This window comes from Dendrobates tinctorius, unplaced genomic scaffold (genome assembly GCF_039654945.1).
Source record: "Dendrobates tinctorius isolate UK_male_01 unplaced genomic scaffold, ASM3965494v1 ptg000315l, whole genome shotgun sequence".
Classification (NCBI taxonomy): Eukaryota; Metazoa; Chordata; class Amphibia; order Anura; family Dendrobatidae; genus Dendrobates; species Dendrobates tinctorius.
The window spans coordinates 2,172,244-2,192,139 of record NW_027361982.1 but is presented as its reverse complement, the minus strand read 5'-3'; the positions used below and the strand labels follow the sequence as shown (position 1 = coordinate 2,192,139).

The 19,896-nt window shown below is 51.1% G+C and overlaps 1 protein-coding gene across 4 annotated transcripts in view; it reads left to right on the top strand.

Annotated features, from left to right (window-relative positions):
• Positions 1 to 17,817, top strand: part of MARK4 (microtubule affinity regulating kinase 4) — a 28,268-nt gene extending 10,451 nt beyond the window's left edge. The window contains exons 4-18 of one of the 4 annotated variants that reach the window (XM_073561250.1): positions 1,242 to 1,290; positions 1,370 to 1,435; positions 3,272 to 3,342; positions 5,779 to 5,835; positions 5,925 to 6,161; positions 7,448 to 7,567; positions 7,668 to 7,767; positions 8,057 to 8,166; positions 8,252 to 8,405; positions 9,409 to 9,623; positions 9,852 to 9,955; positions 10,012 to 10,266; positions 11,767 to 11,846; positions 14,082 to 14,126; positions 14,719 to 17,817. In XM_073561250.1, the coding sequence (XP_073417351.1) occupies positions 1,242 to 1,290; positions 1,370 to 1,435; positions 3,272 to 3,342; positions 5,779 to 5,835; positions 5,925 to 6,161; positions 7,448 to 7,567; positions 7,668 to 7,767; positions 8,057 to 8,166; positions 8,252 to 8,405; positions 9,409 to 9,623; positions 9,852 to 9,955; positions 10,012 to 10,266; positions 11,767 to 11,846; positions 14,082 to 14,126; positions 14,719 to 14,783 (1,728 nt within the window). In that variant the 3' untranslated portion in view covers positions 14,784 to 17,817. The remainder of the gene's footprint in view (positions 1 to 1,241; positions 1,291 to 1,369; positions 1,436 to 3,271; positions 3,343 to 5,778; positions 5,836 to 5,924; positions 6,162 to 7,447; positions 7,568 to 7,667; positions 7,768 to 8,056; positions 8,167 to 8,251; positions 8,406 to 9,408; positions 9,624 to 9,851; positions 9,956 to 10,011; positions 10,267 to 11,766; positions 11,847 to 14,081; positions 14,127 to 14,718) is intronic. The other 3 variants (XM_073561251.1, XM_073561248.1, XM_073561249.1) reach the window with 3 other exon arrangements.
• The last annotated feature ends 2,079 nt before the right edge of the window (positions 17,818 to 19,896 follow it).

Here is a 19,896-nt window from a genome sequence, read left to right as displayed (position 1 = left end):
CCTACAAGATCGCCTACATCTGGCTCCTCTTATGAGGTCGCGTACGTCGTGCCTGTACTATGAGATCGCGTACATCTGGCCCATCCTGCGAGATCGCGTACCTCTGGCCTCTCCTGCGAGATCGCGTACGTCTGGCCTCTCCTGCGAGATCGCGTACGTCTGGCCTCTCCTGCGAGATCGCGTACGTCTGGCCTCTCCTGCGAGATCGCGTACGTCTGGCCTCTCCTGCGAGATCGCGTACGTCTGGCCTCTCCTGCGAGATCGCGTACGTCTGGCCTCTCCTGCGAGATCGCGTACGTCTGGCCTCTCCTGCGAGATCGCGTACGTCTGGCCTCTCCTGCGAGATCGGGTACCTCTGGCCTCTCCTGCGAGATCGCGTACCTCTGGCCTCTCCTGCGAGATCGCGTACCTCTGGCCTCTTCTGCGAGATCGCGTACCTCTGGCCTCTCCTGCGAGATCGCGTACCTCTGGCCTCTCCTGCGAGATCGCGTACCTCTGGCCTCTCCTGCGAGATCGCGTACCTCTGGCCTCTCCTGCGAGATCGCGTACCTCTGGCCTCTCCTGCGAGATCGCGTACCTCTGGCCTCTCCTGCGAGATCGCGTACCTCTGGCCTCTCCTGCGAGATCGCGTACCTCTGGCCCCTCCTATAAGGTTGCATACATCTTGGCCCATCGTACGAGATTACAACAGACTGGCCTGGCCTACAAGGTCGCAGAGTCTAAACCCTCCTACGAGATTGTGTACGTCTGGCCCCTTTTACGAGATCCCGTACATCTAGCTCTTCCAATGAGATCACGTATGTCTAGCTCCTCGTACGAGGTCACGTAAGTCTTGTTGCTAATACAGGGTCGCAAGTGTCTGTCCCGTCCTACAAAATCGAGTTTGTCTGGCCTGTCCTACAAAATTGCGTAGTCTTGTCCACCATGAGATCACGTACATTTGGCCCTTCCTACGAGATTGCATATGTCCAGCTCCTCATATGGTGTCGCATGCGTCTGGCTCCTCTACAGGATCACATATGTCTGGTCCGTCTTATGAGGTCGTGTACATCTGGCCTGAGCTTTGCGAACGTCTGGCCCCTCCTACGAGGTTTGCATACTCCTGGCCCCTCCTGCAAGGTTGTGTACGTCTGGCCCTTCCTACTAAATCACATACATGATCTTGTATGTTAGTTCTATATTTGTAGATCATTTATGTATAACCCTTTTTTACCATTTCCTTCCATTTTGTGTCTATGCAGCTTTTCCGTGAAGTTCGAATCATGAAAGGACTGAACCACCCAAATATTGGTGAGTGTAGACCCCCTCGAGGCACAGCCTACGCTTTCCTCTCACTTCCATCGCTCACTCTCCCGTCTCTTCCTTACAGTGAAACTGTTCGAGGTGATTGAGACGGAGAAGACGCTCTACCTGATCATGGAGTACGCGAGTGGAGGTACGGGGTCTCATCTCATCCCTCCTCCCATTGATTCTCCCGATCTCACCTTATCATCTAATCATCTTCTTTCAACTATGTCCCGCTCCTGCAGAAAACTATCTTGGACCTTAAACGATATGGCAGACCTCGGCTATCTTGGTTTGGACGGGTGGGAGTGGTCAAAATGGAAATCTTGCCCCGATTCCTCTATCTCTTCCAGACGGCTCCAGTGCAGGTTCCGGATTGCTTTTTCAGGCGCCTGCAATCAGCTATCAATAGCTTTATTTGGGGGACTAGGAAACCGCGGACCCGGTTCTCGGTACTAGTGAGACCCAAGACTAAAGGAGGAATAGGCCTTCCTGATTTTAAACGTTATTATCAGGCAGTCTTGCTCTCCAGGATTGTCGATTGGAGGTTCGGTGATGCTCATAAACAGTGGGTGCTCTTGGAGAAACTTTTATCACCCTCTTCTTTGTATTGGCTGCCTTGGCTGGGGGGGATCGGACGCCCACCCGTGTCAAGTTATGCTCCACTCACACAGGTTGTTCTGGAACAGATCCTATGTGAAACTACGCTTGACCTCCCGATTGAGTCCCCTTTTTGACAATCCGGCCTTTCCCCCAGCAATGAATAGATTGACGTATCTGTGTTGGTCACGGTTTGACGAGGTGGGACTGGGTCAGGTGAAGGATAAGCTGGCGGGGCTCTCTGATGTGCGGGGATTATGAGGCCTTGGTCATACTACACCGCTGTCCTGGCTGGAGTTTCTGCAATTGCGGAGCTTTCTTAGTGTGCCGATGGGGGCACTGACGCCATTTGAGTCCCTGATGCTCCCTACCGAGGGTCCCTCCCATGTGGTTTCGGCACTCTATGGCCTGGTCTTGAACTCGCTCCCCCCTACTAAGCTTGGATTTATGGAGGCTTGGGAGAGGGACCTGGGGATCACCTTTTCTGAGGCGGTTAGTTTGAAAATTTTTACTCTTGCACATAAGATGACAATGTCCAATCGGGCGCAGGAGAGGAATTATAAATTGCTGACACGCTGGTATAGGTGCCCCACACTACTCCACAGGATTAATCCGGAAACTCCGGACACCTGCTGGAGATGTGGATCCGCCATGGGCTCTATGCTTCACATTTGGTGGTCTTGTGGTCCCCTGCAACCCTTCTGGAACTCAGTTTTTGATGCCTTCCACCTGATGACTGGGGTCCGCCATGAGCCCTCACCTCAAGTGGCCCTGCTGTCCCTGATACCTAGTTCGATTGCTTCTGTTAAAAAGGGGATTTTGAGATTTTGCCTAACGGTTGCCAGAGCGGTTATTCCCCGACATTGGAGGTCCACTGAGTTCCCCTCCACGGAGGAATGGATCACTGAAATGGAGAGACTAAATCGCCTGGAGTCACTTGCGGCGAGTGGTGGGGATGCTGCATGTGAACAGGGACGCACCTGGTTCCTCTGGCAATCCTTCAAGGAGAGCACGAGGTTCCTGACTTGGCTGCGTACATATTCATAAGCCTTAATACGTGGGCATTTACATTGCTGGGTCTCCCCTAACCTTCCCTCCTCTCTCCTCCTTTCCCCCCCTTTCTTTTCACTTTCTCTCTTCTATCGCTACGATTACTTTTTACATAGGTTCTGTGTATAAGGTTCATGTCCGGAGGTGATTCTCAAAATGGCAAGCATGTATTCCTTTATGTACCAGAGTTCTTGTTCGGCTACACTCGTGCTGCTTTTATAGAGGAGTACTGTATAGCTCTGGACATTGTAATGTCTCCTTTTATTGTTCTTACTGTTTAAAATTCAAATAAATATATTTACTGAAAAAAAAAAAAATCATCTTCTTTCTCCTTCAGGTGAAGTGTTTGATTACCTGGTGTCTCATGGTCGGATGAAGGAGAAGGAAGCACGTGCCAAATTTCGTCAGGTAAGTGTGGGCTCCCCGTCCATCTCTATTCTGACGACTGATGTGTTTCAACTGAATGGCCACTTTAGTAGAGACAGCCATCCCATAGAGCGCTGGATTCCTGGCAGCACAGATTTCACTCGGTGATGAGGGCGTTCTGCGGGAATATCAGCCCATGCAGACTGGATCATTCGGTGGAGGTGCTGACATGCTGTAAGCAACCCTTTCTACTGCTCTATAGAAATAATGTCTGGTGACAGTAATGGCCGAGGAAGTGAGGGAAAACTAATTGTCTTGTTTCTTGAATTAATAACTATGTGATCACTACAGCATTGTCCTTCTGCCATGGGGGAAACAGCCGCCATTAAGGGAGGAATGGTCACAATACTTAGGTAAACCCTAATGCCAAAATGTGAGTTTTGAAGGAGTACCAAGAAAACCTTCCCCACCATTACTACTCCTTCACTAGCCTAACAAGAAGAGAACATCAATCTTCAGGTAACAGAGAAGCCACCAGGGTGCACCAAGAAAACCACCTACACCATTACTGCTCCTCCACTAGCCTAACAAGAAGAGGGCATCAATCTACAGGTACCAGAGGAGCCAGGGTGCACCAAGAAACCCTTCCCCACCATTACTGCTCCTCCACTAGCCTAACAAGAAGAGGGCATCAATCTACAGGTACCAGAGGAGCCAGGGTGCACCAAGAAACCCTTCCCCACCATTACTGCTCCTCCACTAGCCTAACAAGAAGAGGGCATCAATCTACAGGTACCAGAGGAGCCAGGGTGCACCCAGAAAACCTTCCCTACCATTGCTGCTCCTCCACTAGCCTAACAAGAAGAGAACATCAATCTTCAGGTAACAGAGAAGCCACCAGGGTGCACCAAGAAAACCACCTACACTATTACTGCTCCTCCACTAGCCTAACAAGAAGAGGGCATCAATCTACAGGTACCAGAGGAGCCAGGGTGCACCCAGAAAACCTTCCCTACCATTGCTGCTCCTCCACTAGCCTAACAAGAAGAGAACATCAATCTTCAGGTAACAGAGAAGCCACCAGGGTGCACCAAGAAAACCACCTACACTATTACTGCTCCTCCACTAGCCTAACAAGAAGAGGGCATCAATCTACAGGTACCAGAGGAGCCATGGTGCACCAAGAAAATTTTCTACACAATTACTGCTCCTCCAATAGCCTAACAAGAAGAGGGCATCAATCTACAGGTACCAGAGGAGCCAGGGTGCACCAAGAAACCCTTCCCCACCATTATTGCTCCTCCACTAGCCTAACAAGAAGAGAACATCAATCTACAGGTACCAGAGGAGCCAGGGTGCACCAAGAAAACCTTCCCTCCATTACTGCTCCTGTGCCTGCCTGACAGGAAGGAGTAATTTATCTACAGGTGTTGAACCAGGGTGCCCCAACTGGATTCATCTGACAATTTTTCCTCTTTGGAATCACTGTTCTCGTAGACCGTAATGGCCCTGGAAATGTCATCATCGACTGTGCTAAAGAATTCTTCATGTCCTCTTCTGATCCTTTCACAGAACGATTCTATATACCCTTCTTTGACCACTTTCAGTGACTGGTTATTTCCATCTACCTGACCTTGGATGCTTTTCCTCTCACCACTTCTGGTAGACTTCTCTAGCACCAGGCCCTCAAGGCCGCTCAGACCTCTTGATTTTACCATTTGCTGTGGTAAACTAAGGATGGGATTTTACACTGCACTCCGGGGTCACGTATGGGATGGTGTCTCTAATAAAGTGTGTCCGCTTTGTGTATTTCTGCCTTACGTGGATTGCCACCTTTATTTATCTCCCCTCCTCTTTAGCTCAAGGATGAGGTCAGTGATGATCACGTGCCCTACTAGATTATATGTAGGATTTGATATCCCCTAGACTTGCTTGCTGAATGTCGGGTGTTCGACTTTTCACATTCTAGGAGACTGCTATCCCTGACACTCCCATAGACAATGAATGGAGTGGACATGTTCATGCTCGACCTCCGTTCCATTCAGAGTTCTCAGGATGTCTGGTGATACCAACAGTCTGACCCTCAGGGATCAATAGATTATCTGCTGCCTTGCTGATAAGGAAAAACTACAAAGCTTTGCACAAACCTTTTCATGAGGTGCCTTTTACATTTTAGGCATCGTCAGATGGTGATGCCAGCAGCATGTGCCAAAGCTCTGCCCACCGTGATGACCAATTGCTGCACGATTTTGTTGCGAAATCCTGTACCCATTGGGCCCACATGGAGGGGCGCAGCTACATCTGTACTATGGCTGCACAGCTAACAGAGCGTCTGCAAGTGGTGCCAGAGTCAGGATGCACTGACTTATGTGGAGCTTCTCGTTGTGCATCACTCCACCGGGGCCATGGTGATATATGGTAGCCTGGTGGAGGCTTCTGTATCCAGTAATAGTGACCATAGGCCTCGTCTCTTTACAGATTGTATCCGCCGTCCACTACTGTCATCAGAAGAACATCGTTCATCGAGATCTTAAGGTGAGAAGCTTTCCTAGATCCCGGGTCTACTGCGACTGTCTCCACTCTTGTATCATGTCCCTCTCCTCCCATCCCGCTTGCTCTTTCAGGCTGAGAATCTCCTACTCGACTCTGAGGCCAATATAAAGATTGCAGACTTTGGGTTTAGTAATGAATTTACTCCTGGAGGAAAACTGGACACGTTCTGTGGGAGCCCCCCATATGCTGCTCCTGAATTATTCCAGGGCAAGAGGTACAATGGTCCTGAAGTGGATGTGTGGAGCCTTGGGGTCATCCTGTACACACTGGTCAGTGGGTCCCTGCCATTTGATGGACAGAACCTTAAGGTAAATCTTTGTAATTTGTCCATGAGGTCAACTGTAGGGGGAGAATGAAGGAAACTCAGCAAGCGGAAGCAAAGCGCCCCCCAGTCTCCTGGTGAGTGGCTCCATCAGCGCTGCTATTTGGTCTTCTGGGGTGTGGCTGCATGACTGCTCGTTGGGGTCCAGATCGTGCAACTTCACTAATTAGTTTATTGGGGTGCTGCTCATGTGAGACTGCTCATCAGTATTCTGGGGTGCAGCTCTAGAGACACTGCTCATTGGGCTCTTGGAGTGATGCTCCCATGATGCTTCTCATTGGTCTCCTTGGGACGCCGCTCATTAATTTATTGGAGTGCGACTCCTGTGACGCTGTTTATTAGTCTACTGGGGCGCTGCTCCATTTGCTCGTTGGTCGCCTGGAGTGAAGCTGTCATGCTGCTGTTCATTGGCGTCCTAAAGTACGGCTCCTGTGATTCCATTGTCTGATCCTCTGTAGCGCGGGTCCTCGGATGCTAATCATTGGTCTCTTTGGGGTGTGGGTCCTGCGATTTCCTTGCTCTTTCTTCTGAAATGCAGGACCTTGGTTGGTGTTCATTGGTCTCCTGGGGTTCAGGTGCCCAGATGCTGTTCGTTGGTCTCTTCAGGCACTGTTCTCTGGTTTCTTTTGGTGGTGGTCCTCAGATACTGATCTTTGGTCTGTTGGCGTAAGTGTCCTGCAATTCAATTGCTTGGTCTTCTGTAGTGCGGGACCACAGTTTGTGTTCATTTGTCTCCTCTGATTTAGGTCCTCAGATGTTGTTCTTTGATTTCTTGTGGTGCATGTCCATCGTTGGTTTCCTAGGATGTGGGCCCTCAGATACTGTTAGATGGTCTCTTGGGGTGTGGGTCCTCGAAGGCTGATCGTTAGTCTCCTAGGAGGTGGGTCCTCGGATGCTGATTGTTGGTCTTCTGTAGTGCATATCCTCACATGCGGTTAGTTGGTCTCTTGGGGTGCTGGTCCTTGAATGCTGATAGTTGGTCTCCTGGGTGCCCGGTCCTTGGATGCTGTTCGTTAGTTTACTGAGGTGCAGGTCTTTGGGTGCTGTTCTTTGGTTTCTTGGGTTGCGGGACGACAAATGCTGTTCTTTTGTGTCTTGGCAGTGGGTCCTCAGATGCTGTTCTTTGGTCTTTTTGGGGTGCAGGTCCTCAGATGCTGATTGTTGTTCTCTTGGGTGCAGCTCATTAGTTCCCTGATGTGCGGCTCCCAGGATATTGGTTCTGATGGATGGAGCTGACCACACTATAATGATTTTCTTCTACTGTTTCGGCAGGAGCTGAGGGAACGTGTCCTTCGTGGTAAATACAGGGTCCCTTTCTACATGAGCACTGACTGTGAGAGTGTTCTGCGCAGGTTCCTGGTGCTGAACCCCACTAAACGCTGCACCCTAGAGGTGAGCACACCACTGCCGCCTCTCACCCCAGTCATATCCTTATTTAACCATCGATATCCTGACTCTTTTTCTTCTTTTTTTTATAACCTTTTTTGCTCAGCAAATAATGAATGATAAATGGATGAATATCGGGTTTGATAGTGATGATCTGAAGCCATACAAGGAGCCGGAGGAAGACCACGCTGATCCCAAGCGCATTGGTGAGGGCGACGCACCCCGATACTGTTCATAACATGTCTCCTGCTCACTCACTAATCACCCACAGTGACACTGGACTACTCCTCCCCATCTTGTCTAGTGAAATCATTAAATGTAAAAGCTTCCAGTCTATTTCTCCCTGTAGGAGAGCCCAGACCCCTAGGCCTTTCTGTGAGTTTCTGAATTGTTGCATCCCTGGCAGGGGGTCCTCGAGGTCAATTCCCATTCCAGCCCTGTCCATGTATGTATGTGTGTGTGTTAGTCTTTCAAGTGTCTCCTCGTCTTCCTCAGAGATTATGCTGGAGATGGGATATTCCAGGGAGGAGATCAAAGACGCTTTAAACTCTAATAAGTACAATGAAGTGATGGCGACCTACCTGCTGCTGGGGCGGAAAGCCGAGGTGAGACCGGCCACAGGCGCAGTCCTGACATCGCCATCCGGGGCCAGGTGAGACGGCGCTGACATCTCTCCTCTCTGTCCTGCAGAATGAAGGGGGCGAGTCTCGCTCAGACAGCACGCTCTCACTGTCTCGGAGCCGAGTCACCTCAGATGTCACCAATGGTGCCACCAAATCATCATCAACCTCCCACAGTAAGAACCAGCGAGGCTACCAGAGGCAGAGGAGGCACAGCGACTTCTGTGAGTACCCGCACCATTCAGGCATGGTCACCAAGATCCACCTGGAGACCCAGAGGAGAGACAGGGAAAAATGTCAAGCTTGAACTCTCTTACTCTCAGGGTACAGAACAATGACCCTGATACTGGGGGTACAGGACAATGACACTGACTCTCAGGGTACAGGATACTGACACTCTGGGTACAGAACAATGACACTGACACGCGGCACAGGATAATGACACTGACACTCGGCACAGGATAATGACACTGACACTCGGGATACAGGATAATGTCACTGACTCTCGGGGTACAGGACACTGATTCTCGGGGTACAGGGTAATGACTCTGACACTCGGGGTACAGGATAATGACACTGACACTCTGGGTACAGGATAATGATACTGACTCAGGGTACAGGACAAAGACTATCGGGGAACAGAACAATGACACTGACACTCGGGCTACAGGATAATGACACTGACAGTAGAGGTAAAGGATAATGACACTGACAGTAGAGGTAAAGGATAATAACACTGACACTCAGGGTACAGGACAATGGCACTGATACTCGGGGTACAGGACAATGACACTGATACTAGGGGTAGAGGATAATGACTAACACTTGGGGTACAGGATAGTGACACTTGGGGTACAGGATAGTGACACTTGGGGTACAGGATAGTGACACTTGGGGTACAGGATAGTGACGCTCGGGGTACAGGATAATGACTCTGACGCTCGGGGTACAGGATAGTGACACTTGGGGTACAGGATAGTGACACTTGGGGTACAGGATAGTGACACTTGGGGTACAGGATAGTGACGCTCGGGGTACAGGATAATGACTCTGACGCTCGGGGTACAGGATAGTGACATTTGGGGTACAGGATAGTGACACTGACACTATGGGTAAAGGATAATGACTTTGACACTTGGGGTACAGGATACCAACACTTAAGTTGACCCCACACTGCTGCGATGTTATGTGGATGGGCTTCCCTAAGACGTCATCTTTCCTCGGCAGGTGGTCCTGCACCCACTCCCTCCCAAGCCAAGCGCAGTCCTCCCGGGGCAGTTGATGATGGCACAGTTGGGGAGCGTCTTGCCCCCAGGAGGGGCAGTGGATCTGTGAGTGGGGGTAGCCGGCCTCCCCCTCCCTCCAGCCCTATGGTTAGCCACGCTCACAACCCAAACAAGGCGGAAATTCCAGAGCCGCGCAAAGAGGCTCCACCCACCACTGTAAGGCTCAGACTTTTCTCCCTTCCCACCATTTTCAAGAACTCTGCTTGCTGCCAAGAGCTGAAAACCTGCCCTGATCTGATCCAAGTTGTGGTTTGCTACAATGTGTCAGTGTGGGATCCAGCTCTCCATGGATTGTGTAGACACATTGCAACAAGCCTTCAGCTGTGAGAAGGTTGGGGCAGGTTCTCGGCCTCCGGCACATTCTGATTTCTCTCTGTCTGCCAGATGAACACTCCTCCGGGTGTGATGGGCCGCAGGAACACGTACGTGTGCACAGACCGCCACGCTTCAGAGCGCCACTCCCTGCTCCACAATGGAAAGGAGAACAGGTAAGTGTTGGGCTGGCGGGACGTGACAGGATGACGCTGCCCCCTCTGACCCCCAGCTCTGTCTTGTCACTCAGCTCCACGCCTTCTCGGCCGCCTGCACCATCGCCCTCAACGCAGAGCATCGCAGAGCGCAGCAGCCTCTCCCGAGGGTCCAATGTCCGCAGCACTTTCCATGGCGGCCACGTCAGAGATCGGAGGGGTCAGAATCCACCTCCCAGCTCGCCCACACACCCCCACGAGGGGCTAAACCAGAGCCGATCCCGAGCCACCTCCAACCTGTTCAGCAAGCTGACCTCCAAACTGACCCGCAGGTAAGGCAGAATATGGGGGGGGCCGGGAGACCCTGTGAAGTAGGTGACAGCCCATCTGGCTGAGAGCAGAGCATGATGGGAGTATTATCAGCGACTATGGGCCTCACCATCCTAAACATGTTGGACCCCCGGGGATAAAACCACAAACAACAAGTTTTGTTGTTAAAAATTTTCAGAATTTACAACCAACTCATAATTGTGGTAGGTGGAGAATCTAGTCACCCTTTGATTTCACCGCACAATAGTAGGTGTACGAACAAAACCCCAAAAACAATGGTGGATTTGCATTATCTTAACCATTTAACCGCACTTGGATATTTTTCTCTTCTTTATGGATGTTCTATGATAAAGTGAATGGCTTAATTGCAAACTGCAACCTGTCTTACAAAAAAAAATCCTTACACTTGACTGTTGTATTGTACCCACTACTCTCACAGTTGCATTGTACCCGCTGAGCTAAGTTGCGTTGTACCCACTGCTTTCAGTTGCATGGTACCCGCTATGCTCCGTTGCTCTGTACCTATTGCACTCAGTTGTGTTGTACCCGTTACGCTCAGTTGCTCTGTACCCTCTGCGCTTAGTTGCATAGTACCGGTTGTGCTCAAATGCGTTGTACCCACTATACTCAGTTGCGTTATACCCGCTGCACTCAGTTGTACTGTACCCACTGCGCTCAGTTGCGTTGTACCCGCTGCGCTCAGATGCGTTGGATCCTCTGCCCTCAGTTGCATTGTACCTGCTGCTCTCATTTGCACTGTACCTGCTGTGCTCTGTTGCATTGTACTGTCTGCGCTCAGTTGCACTGTACCAGTTGCATTGTACCCTCTGCTCTCAGTTGCACTGTTCCTACTTCGATCAGTTGCGTTGTACCCGCTGCACTCAGTTGCACTGTACCAGTTGCATTGTACCCGCTGTTCTGTTGCATGTACCCATTGCTCTTAGATCAAATGTACCTGTTACGCTCAGTTGCATTGTACCCGCTGCTTACAATTGTGTTGTACTCACATGCACTCATTTGCATGTACCCATTGCTCTTATTTCTAATGTACCATCTACGCTCAGTTGCTTTGTACCCACTGCTCTCAGTTGCACTGTGTCCGCTGCGCTCAGTTAGTGTATGCGCTGCGCTCAGTTACACTGTGACCTGTGCACTCAATTGCATTGTACCCGCTGTGCTCAGTTGCTTTGTATCCACTGTGCTCAGTTGCCCTGTATCACCTGTTCTCAGTTGATTTGTACCCGCTGCGCTCAGTTGCACTGTATCCGCTGTACTCAGTTTGGTTGTACCTGCTGTTCTCAGTTGATTTGTACCCGCTGCACTCACTTGCGTTGAGTCCTCTGTATCTGTGGGTGGGTGACACAGTTGGGGACACTAGTGGACTGTAGTTGTTGTTGCACTACTTTCTGCTTTCCTCCTTTCCTATCGCCCACCTTCTCATAGTTTTTCTCCCCTTTCCCCTTCTGTCTTTGTCCCCTTTCACTTTCTGGCTTCCTCTCCAGGGTCGCTCTTGACCCCTCTAAGAGACAGGCGTCTCACCGCTGTGTGTCTGGAGTGTCTCTCCCTCAGGACAGCAAGATCAGTAAGTGTCTCCCTGTCCCCTTAATAACCTGCACCAGTGGGCGAGTGTGATGGTCACCATTGAGCTGCAGCCATGAGATGTGCAGCTGAATACTTGCTGAGGTTTGTAGTGGTCATTACCGGCCACTTTAAAACTGAGTGGTGGGCTGTGAGGAGGGGAAGTCGGCTCTGTGCCAGGTATTCATGATGAGGAAGGTATAGGCCAGTGTGTGTGCCAATACCGTCTGGTGTTGTGGTCAGCGCTGGGTCTGGTCCTTACAGGTATTAGTAATGTCCGGCCTTGTGGTCAGCGCCGGGTCTGGCCCTTACAAGTATTAGTAATGTCCGGCCTTGTGGTCAGCGCCGGGTCTGGTCCTTACGGGTATTAGTAATATCTGACCTTGTGGTCAGTGCCGGGTCTGGTCCTTACAAGTATTAGTAATATCTGGCCTTGTGGTCAGCACCGGGTCTGGCCCTTACAAGTATTAGTAATGTCCGGCCTTGTGGTCAGCGCCGGGTCTGGCCCTTACAAGTATTAGTAATGTCCGGCCTTGTGGTCAGCGCCGGGTCTGGCCCTTACAAGTATTAGTAATGTCCGGCCTTGTGGTCAGCGCCGGGTCTGGCCCTTACAAGTATTAGTAATGTCCGGCCTTGTGGTCAGCGCCGGGTCTGGCCCTTACGGGTATTAGTAATATCTGGCCTTGTGGTCAGCGCCGGGTCTGGTCCTTACAAGTGTTAGTGGTTTCCAACCTTGTGGTTAGCGCCCAGGTCTGGTCCATACAGATGTTAGTAGTTTCTGGCCTTGTGGTCATCGCCGGGTCTGGTCCTTATGGGTGTTAGTAATGTCCGGCCTTGTAGTTAATGCCGGGTATGGTCCATACAGGTACATGACCACCATCATTTCTTGCTTTACCACACTTCTACCACTGTCGCCTCCCCATATCATTACATGAAACCCCTCCACTTCCTCCTTTCATCCACATAATGCCAAATCACAACTCCTCCTCCCTGCACCAATATGCTATCACACCTCCTGCCTGCCTGCCTGCACTATTCTACTATCACATCTCCTCCTCCCTGCACCATTATCGTATCACATCTGCCTGCCTGCACCATTATACTATCACATCTCCTCCCTGCACCATTATACTATCACATCTCCTCCCTGCACCATTATACTATCACATCTCCTCCTTCTCCCTGCACCATTTTACTATCACATCTTCTCCCTGCACCATTATGCTGTCATACCTCCTCATCCTCCCTGCACAGTTTCACTATCACACCTCCTCCTACTCCCTGCACCATTATACTATCACATCTCCTCCTCCTTGCACCATTTTACTATCGCACGTCCTCCTCCCTGAACCATTATACCATCGCACCTCCTCCTCCCCTGCACCATTATATTATCACAACTCCTCCTCCTTGCACCATTTTACTATCGCACCTCCTTCTCTGCACCATTATACAATTACACCTCCTCATCCTCCCTGCACAATTTCATCACACCTCCTCCCTTCACTATTCTACTATCACACCTCCTCCTCTTCTGCACCATTATACTATCACACCTCCTCCTACTCCCTGCATCTTTATACTATCACACATCCTCCCTGCACCATTATACTATCACACCTCATCCTCTTCTGCACCATTATACTATCACACCTCCTCCTCCCAGCACCATTATACCATCACACCTCCTCCTACTCCCTGCATCTTTATACTATCACACATCCTCCCTGCACCATTACACTATCACACCTCCTCCTACTCCCTGCACCATTATACCATCACACCTCCTCCTACTCCCTGCATCTTTATACTATCACACATCCTCCCTGCACCATTATACTATCACACCTCCTCCTACTCCCTGCACCATTATACTTTCACACCTCCTCCTCCAAGCACCATTATACTAATACACCTCCTACTCCTCTCTTCACCATTACACTGGGAGTGGTCATCATAGAGTTCTTGGTAAATTTGGGATGAGATGATGGATCCCATGATGATTGCTGTGACTTCGGATGCAGTTGATGTGTGATGACTTGGTGGGCCGGTCCGTTGTGGTGGATGATGGTGTCGCTGTAGCTCTGTTAAATCCTGTAATGACCACCAGCACCAGGCCAGGGTCCTGCGGTTCCTCTGCAATGCCCCCATATAGTGTCCCCGGTGTGAGGGCCGAGCTCTGGGGATGTGTCCATTCACCTTCTGTGATTCTTCATGGTATCATCACTTATATTTTCAGGGTCACAGACGAATCTGAGAGAGTCCGGAGACCTGAGGTCACAAGGCAAGTACTCCTCTATCCCTGACTACCACTCCCATCATCCCTGATTCAGTGTCATTATATAAAGTGTGAGAAGATCTGTGCAGCTTCAGGAGGTCACACGGGGTTCTCCTCCTGCCGTGTTCTGACGGCTCCGGCCGGTCCGGCTGAAGATTCTGGTTATTATGGAGCAGGTAGTCAAGTCAGGAGATGATGACATCCTCCACAATGGAGCAGGTTGTGAGGTCAGGAGATGATGGCAACCTCCACCATGAAGCAGGTAGTGAGGTCAGGAGATGGAGACCTCCACCATGGAGCAGGTAGTGAGGTCAGGAGATGATGGTGACCTCCACCATGGGGCAGGTAGTGACGTCAGGAGATGATGGAGGCCTCCACCATGGAGCAGGTGGTGAGGTCAGGAGATGACTGAGGCTTCCACCATTGAGCAGGTAGTAAGGTCAGGATATGATGGTGGCCTTAACCGTAGAGCAGTTAGTGAGGTCAGGAGATGACCGTGTCCTCCACCTTAGAGCCCGGCTTTCCAATGTGTCTAGCAGGGCAGCCATTTTCCCCTCTGTGCTCCCTTCTTTACAGTTCTTTCTCTGTCTTTCTGCAGTAGCTATATACCTTGGTATAAAGCGTCGGCCAACTCAGGCCTGCTCCGACCTTCCGGGGATGTGACGAAATCCAACCGGCGCCCCCCCTTGAATTCGCCAGCCCCCTCGACTGCTCCCAGTGAATCTTACCCAGTGGGAAGACCTCGGCCCTTACCAGGCAAGCTCCGCCCACTTGTCACCGTTGGGACGCTGGGACTTTAAGAAGGGGATATATTCGTTCTGTGGATATCCTGTAGGATGCTGCTGTAGCTTTTTGAAGCTGGGACGAGCCCCATCGGGGGTGAAGCACGACCTGTTCAGGGCAGCCACCCTCTCCTTTACTGTCGGGACGCTGTGCCTTTAAGATGGACGCCTCCTGGTGTGGATGCTGCACCTGTAGGGATTTGTCAGAGGATCTATGGTGGACGCAGGAGGACGACGTCCACGCCACCCATGAGACGCCCCTTCTGGACGTGCCATGCCCACTTGTGTCCTGAGAGCCGTGCCATCGCGGGGGAGGGGCGGTGATTTTTACTTGGGGTTCTGCACAGTGCGGAACAGACGCCGGATCCGAGACCTTATTAAGTTTCCTTCCCAAATTCTCTCCCGTTTCTGGCTCTGCCCACTTGAATATTGGACATTATATTAGCCCCTCCCCCGACACATGTGCTATGTTATCCTGTTCTCCATAACACGTCGCTGCCCATCATGGCACCCACCCCACGTATCACCAGTCTGCTTCTCGCCGCCCCCTGATGAATCGGATGCGCCTACCACTGCGCTTGGAGACCCCCATCATCCAGGGGTCAGTGTATATAACGATATGTGCAGGTCACGCAGATTCCTGGTGGGGGGAGGGTTATTTGGCTGCTGCCCTCTTCACACGTACTATCGCCCGGCGTGGTGCCCACTCGCCAAACCCAGCACTGGATTGTGCCCTCATCACTGCAACAAGATCCCGGCACCATGTAAAGTCACTCGCTTTACTGCATCCTCATCACTGCTGCAAAACCACCACCTATGCTGGTAATACTACTGCACCGCCATCACTGTAAATGCTCCGCTAAGAGTCCATACCAGATACTGCGGCACTGCACCCTCATCACTGCAGCCAGCCCCCTGAAACCACATACACCCCACACTGCACTATCATCATCACTGCAGCCAGTCCCCTGACCCCACATACATCCCACACCTGGTGCTGCTGCACTGCACCCTCATCACTGCAGCCAGCCCCCCGAAACCACATATATCCCATACCTCATACTGCTACACTGCACTCTCATCACTGCAGCCAAACCCCCGACACCAAATACACCCCACACCTGGTGCTGCTGCACCCTCATCACTGCAGCCAGCCCCCCGACTCCACATACACCCCACACCTGGTACTGCTGCACTGCACCCTCATCACTGCAACTGGTCCCCTGAAACCATGTACACCCCACACCTCATACTGCTACATTGCACTCTCATCACTGCACCCATCCCCCTGACTCCACGTACACCCCACACCCGGTACTGCTGCACTGCACCTTCATCACTGCAGCCAGCCCCTCATCACCATGTACACCCTTCACTGCACCCTCATCACTGCAGCCAGCCCCTCAATACCATGTACACCCTACACTGCACCCTCATCACTGCAGCCAGCCCCCCCACACCACATACACTCCACACCTCATACTGCTGCACTGCACCCTCATCACTGCAGCCAGCCCCCCGACATCACAAACACCCCACACCCGGTAATGCTACACTGCACCCTCATCATCACTGCAGCCAGCCCCCCGACACCACGTACACCCCACACCTCATACTGCTGCACTGTACCCTCATCACTGCAGCCAGCCACCCACATCACGTACACCCCACACTGCTGCACTGCACCCTCATCACTGCAGCCAACACCATGTACACCCCACACCTGGTACTGCTGCACTGCGCCCTCATCACTGCAGCTAGCCCCCCGACACCGCATACACCCCACACATACTGCAACACTGCACCCTCATCACTGCGGCCAGCCCTCCGCCACTACGTGTACCCCACACTCCATACTGCTACACTGCATCCTCATCATCACTGCAGCCAGCCCCTGACATCTACACCCGTTACTGCTGCACTGCGCCCTCATCACTGCAGCCAGCCCCCGACACCTTGTACACCTCATACTGCTACACTACGCCCTCATCACTGCAGCCATACCTCCCGACTCAACAAATACCCCACACCCAGTACTGCTGCACTGTGCCCTCATCACTGCAGCCAGCCCCCTAACACCACATACACCCCACACCCGTTACTGCTACACTGCACCCTCATCACTGCAGCCAGCCCCCCAACACCACACACGCCTCGCACTGCGCCCTCATCACTGCAGCCAGACCCCAACAACATCTACACCCGATACTGCTGCACTGCACCCTCATCACTGCAGCCAGCCCCCCCGACACATGTACACCCCACACCTGGTACTGTTGCACTGTACCCTCATCACTGCAGCCAGCCCTCCAACATCACGTACACCCCATAATTCTACACTGCACCCTCATCATCACTGCAGCCATCCTGCAACACCATCTACACCCCACCCACCATACTGCTGCACTGCATCCTCATCACTGCTGCCAGCCCCCAACACCATCTACACCTCACACCCGAAACTGCATCTTCATCATCACTTCAGCCAGTCCTGGCACCATTTTAACCTTATGTCTGATACTGCTGTCCGATCCCCAGCACCATCTACACCGCATGAATGCAGTAAAGTGCCACCTGGGAGCCGCTGTAAATATTTCATAATGGAGCCTACACTATAATGTTCCAGTCACTTCCTTCCTTTCTTGAGATGATCTGCAGGTGCCTCGTAATGTTTGGTTATTAATTTAAGCCTCTCCATATGTCACACAATGATGGGGGTAGCAGTCCGACAACTACAGTGTTCAGAATAGGGTCCTTGAGCTCCTGACACCCACACAGTGCCGAAACTAGAAACCAGAGCGCAAGCGGTGTCATGTACCCAGCACACACGCTCGTAGTGTAGAACGTCAGCAGTGAACCCTCCTTCCGACAATGTACCCCAAAACTATTTATTAAAATCACCCTATGAAACCCAATCATGGTCTGTATGTATTGTGTAGGCAGCGAAGGGGTATGGGAGGGCGACAGTGCAATACTGGAAATTGAAATATTAATCTCTGCATGTACAACGTGGCATAAGCATCTGCAGCATGCATACCCTGGTATACAGCCCCCTCTACAGGTGTCACCCTGGTATACAGCCCCCTCTACAGGTATCACTCTGGTATATAGAGCCCCCTCTACAGGTATCACCCTGTTATACAGACCCCTCTACTGGTGTCACACTGGTATAAAGCCCCATCTACAGATGTCACACTGATATAGAGGCCTCTCTACAGATGTTACCCTAGTATAGAGCCCCCTCTACAGGTGTCACCCTGGCATACAGACCCCCTCTACAGGTGTCACATTGATATGGAGCCCCCTCTACAGGTGTCACACTGGTATAGAGCCCCCTCTACAGGTGTCACACTATTATAGAGCCCCCTCTACAGGTGCCACACTGGTATAGAGCCCCCTCTACAAGTGTCACTCTGGTATACAGCCCCCCTCTACATGTGTCTCACTGGTATAGATCCAAATCTATAGGTATCACCCTGGTATACAGCCCCCCTCTACAAGTGTCACACTGGTATACAGACCCCCTCCAGGTGTCACCCTGGTATACAGCCCCGTCTACAGGTGTCACACTGGTATAGAACCCCCCCTCTACAGGTGTCAACTTGGTGTAGAGTCCCCTCTACAGGTGTCACACTGGTGTAGAACCCCCTCTACAAGTGTCAACCTGGTATACAGACCCCTCCCCTACAGGTGTCACATTAGTATGGAGCCCATTCTACAGGTGTCACCTTGCTATAGAGCCCCCTCTACAGGTATCACCCTGATATGAAAATGAAAGAAAGAGGAGAAACATCCTCCAATATTCAGGAAAACACCAAAAACAGACAGAGATGCTTACCTGTGTAAACAGGCCTCAATACATCTGCACTAAACAGGGTGCAGCGGACCCAAGTAAAATGGCAACTGCACAGGTGCAAAATACCAAATGAGACAGCCAGCCTACAATCAGGGATTGGCCGTGTGGCACACCAGTGCAAAAAAAAAAAATGTGGCAGTGTTCACACAGGGAATGCAGAGCATCAGATTCACAGCCTCTTAGTAACACCATATAGGGAGGCTGCCCAGTGCTAACTATAATGCATCCCGTGTGAACAGATGCCACAGTTTACAGAACCATTTGGGCCCAACTACACCCTGAAAAAGATATAAAGTGCATAAAAACATATAAATATATGTAAGGTATTGGTTGATATTCTGGCCATAATACGTAAGCTGGCAAACCGCGCCAAGGTTCCTTACACTTGTCAGTCCTACTCTAGCATGAAAACCACAGTAAGAGGAAAAAAATCCTCCAATATTCAGGAAAACACCAAAAACAGGCAGACATGCTTACCTGTGTAAACAGGCCTCAATACATCTGCACTAAACAGGGTGCAGCGGACCCAAGTAAAATGGCAACTGCACAGGTGCAAAATGCCAAATGAGACAGCCAGCCTACAATCAGGGATTGGCCGTGTGGCACACCAGTGCAAAAAAAAAAAAAATTCGTATGTGGCAGTGTTCACACAGGGAATGCAGAGCATCAGGTTCACAGCCTCTTAGTAACACCATATAGGGGGGATGCCCAGTGCTAACTATATCACACTGATATAGAGCCACCTCTAAAGGTGTCACACTGGTATAGAGCCCCCTCTACAGGTGTCGCCTTAGTATAGAGGCCCCACTACATGTGTCATACTGGTATACAGCCCCCTCTACAGGTGTCACATTGGTATAGAGGCCCTCTACAGGTGTTGCTCTGGTATACAGCCTCCTCTACTGGTGTCACCCTGGTATATAGTCCCCTGTAAAGGTGTCACCCTGGTATAGAGACCTGTCTACAGGTGTCACCCTGGTATACAGCCCCCTCTATCAGGGCTGTGGAGTCTGAGTTAGTTTTGGTCGGAGTCGGTAGAAATGTACCGACTCCAGCTTTAAAAAAAATGTATTAATATTTCATAATTGAACTTTCATATGAATTTTATAAATGTTACTCAAATATACAGTGGGGAAAA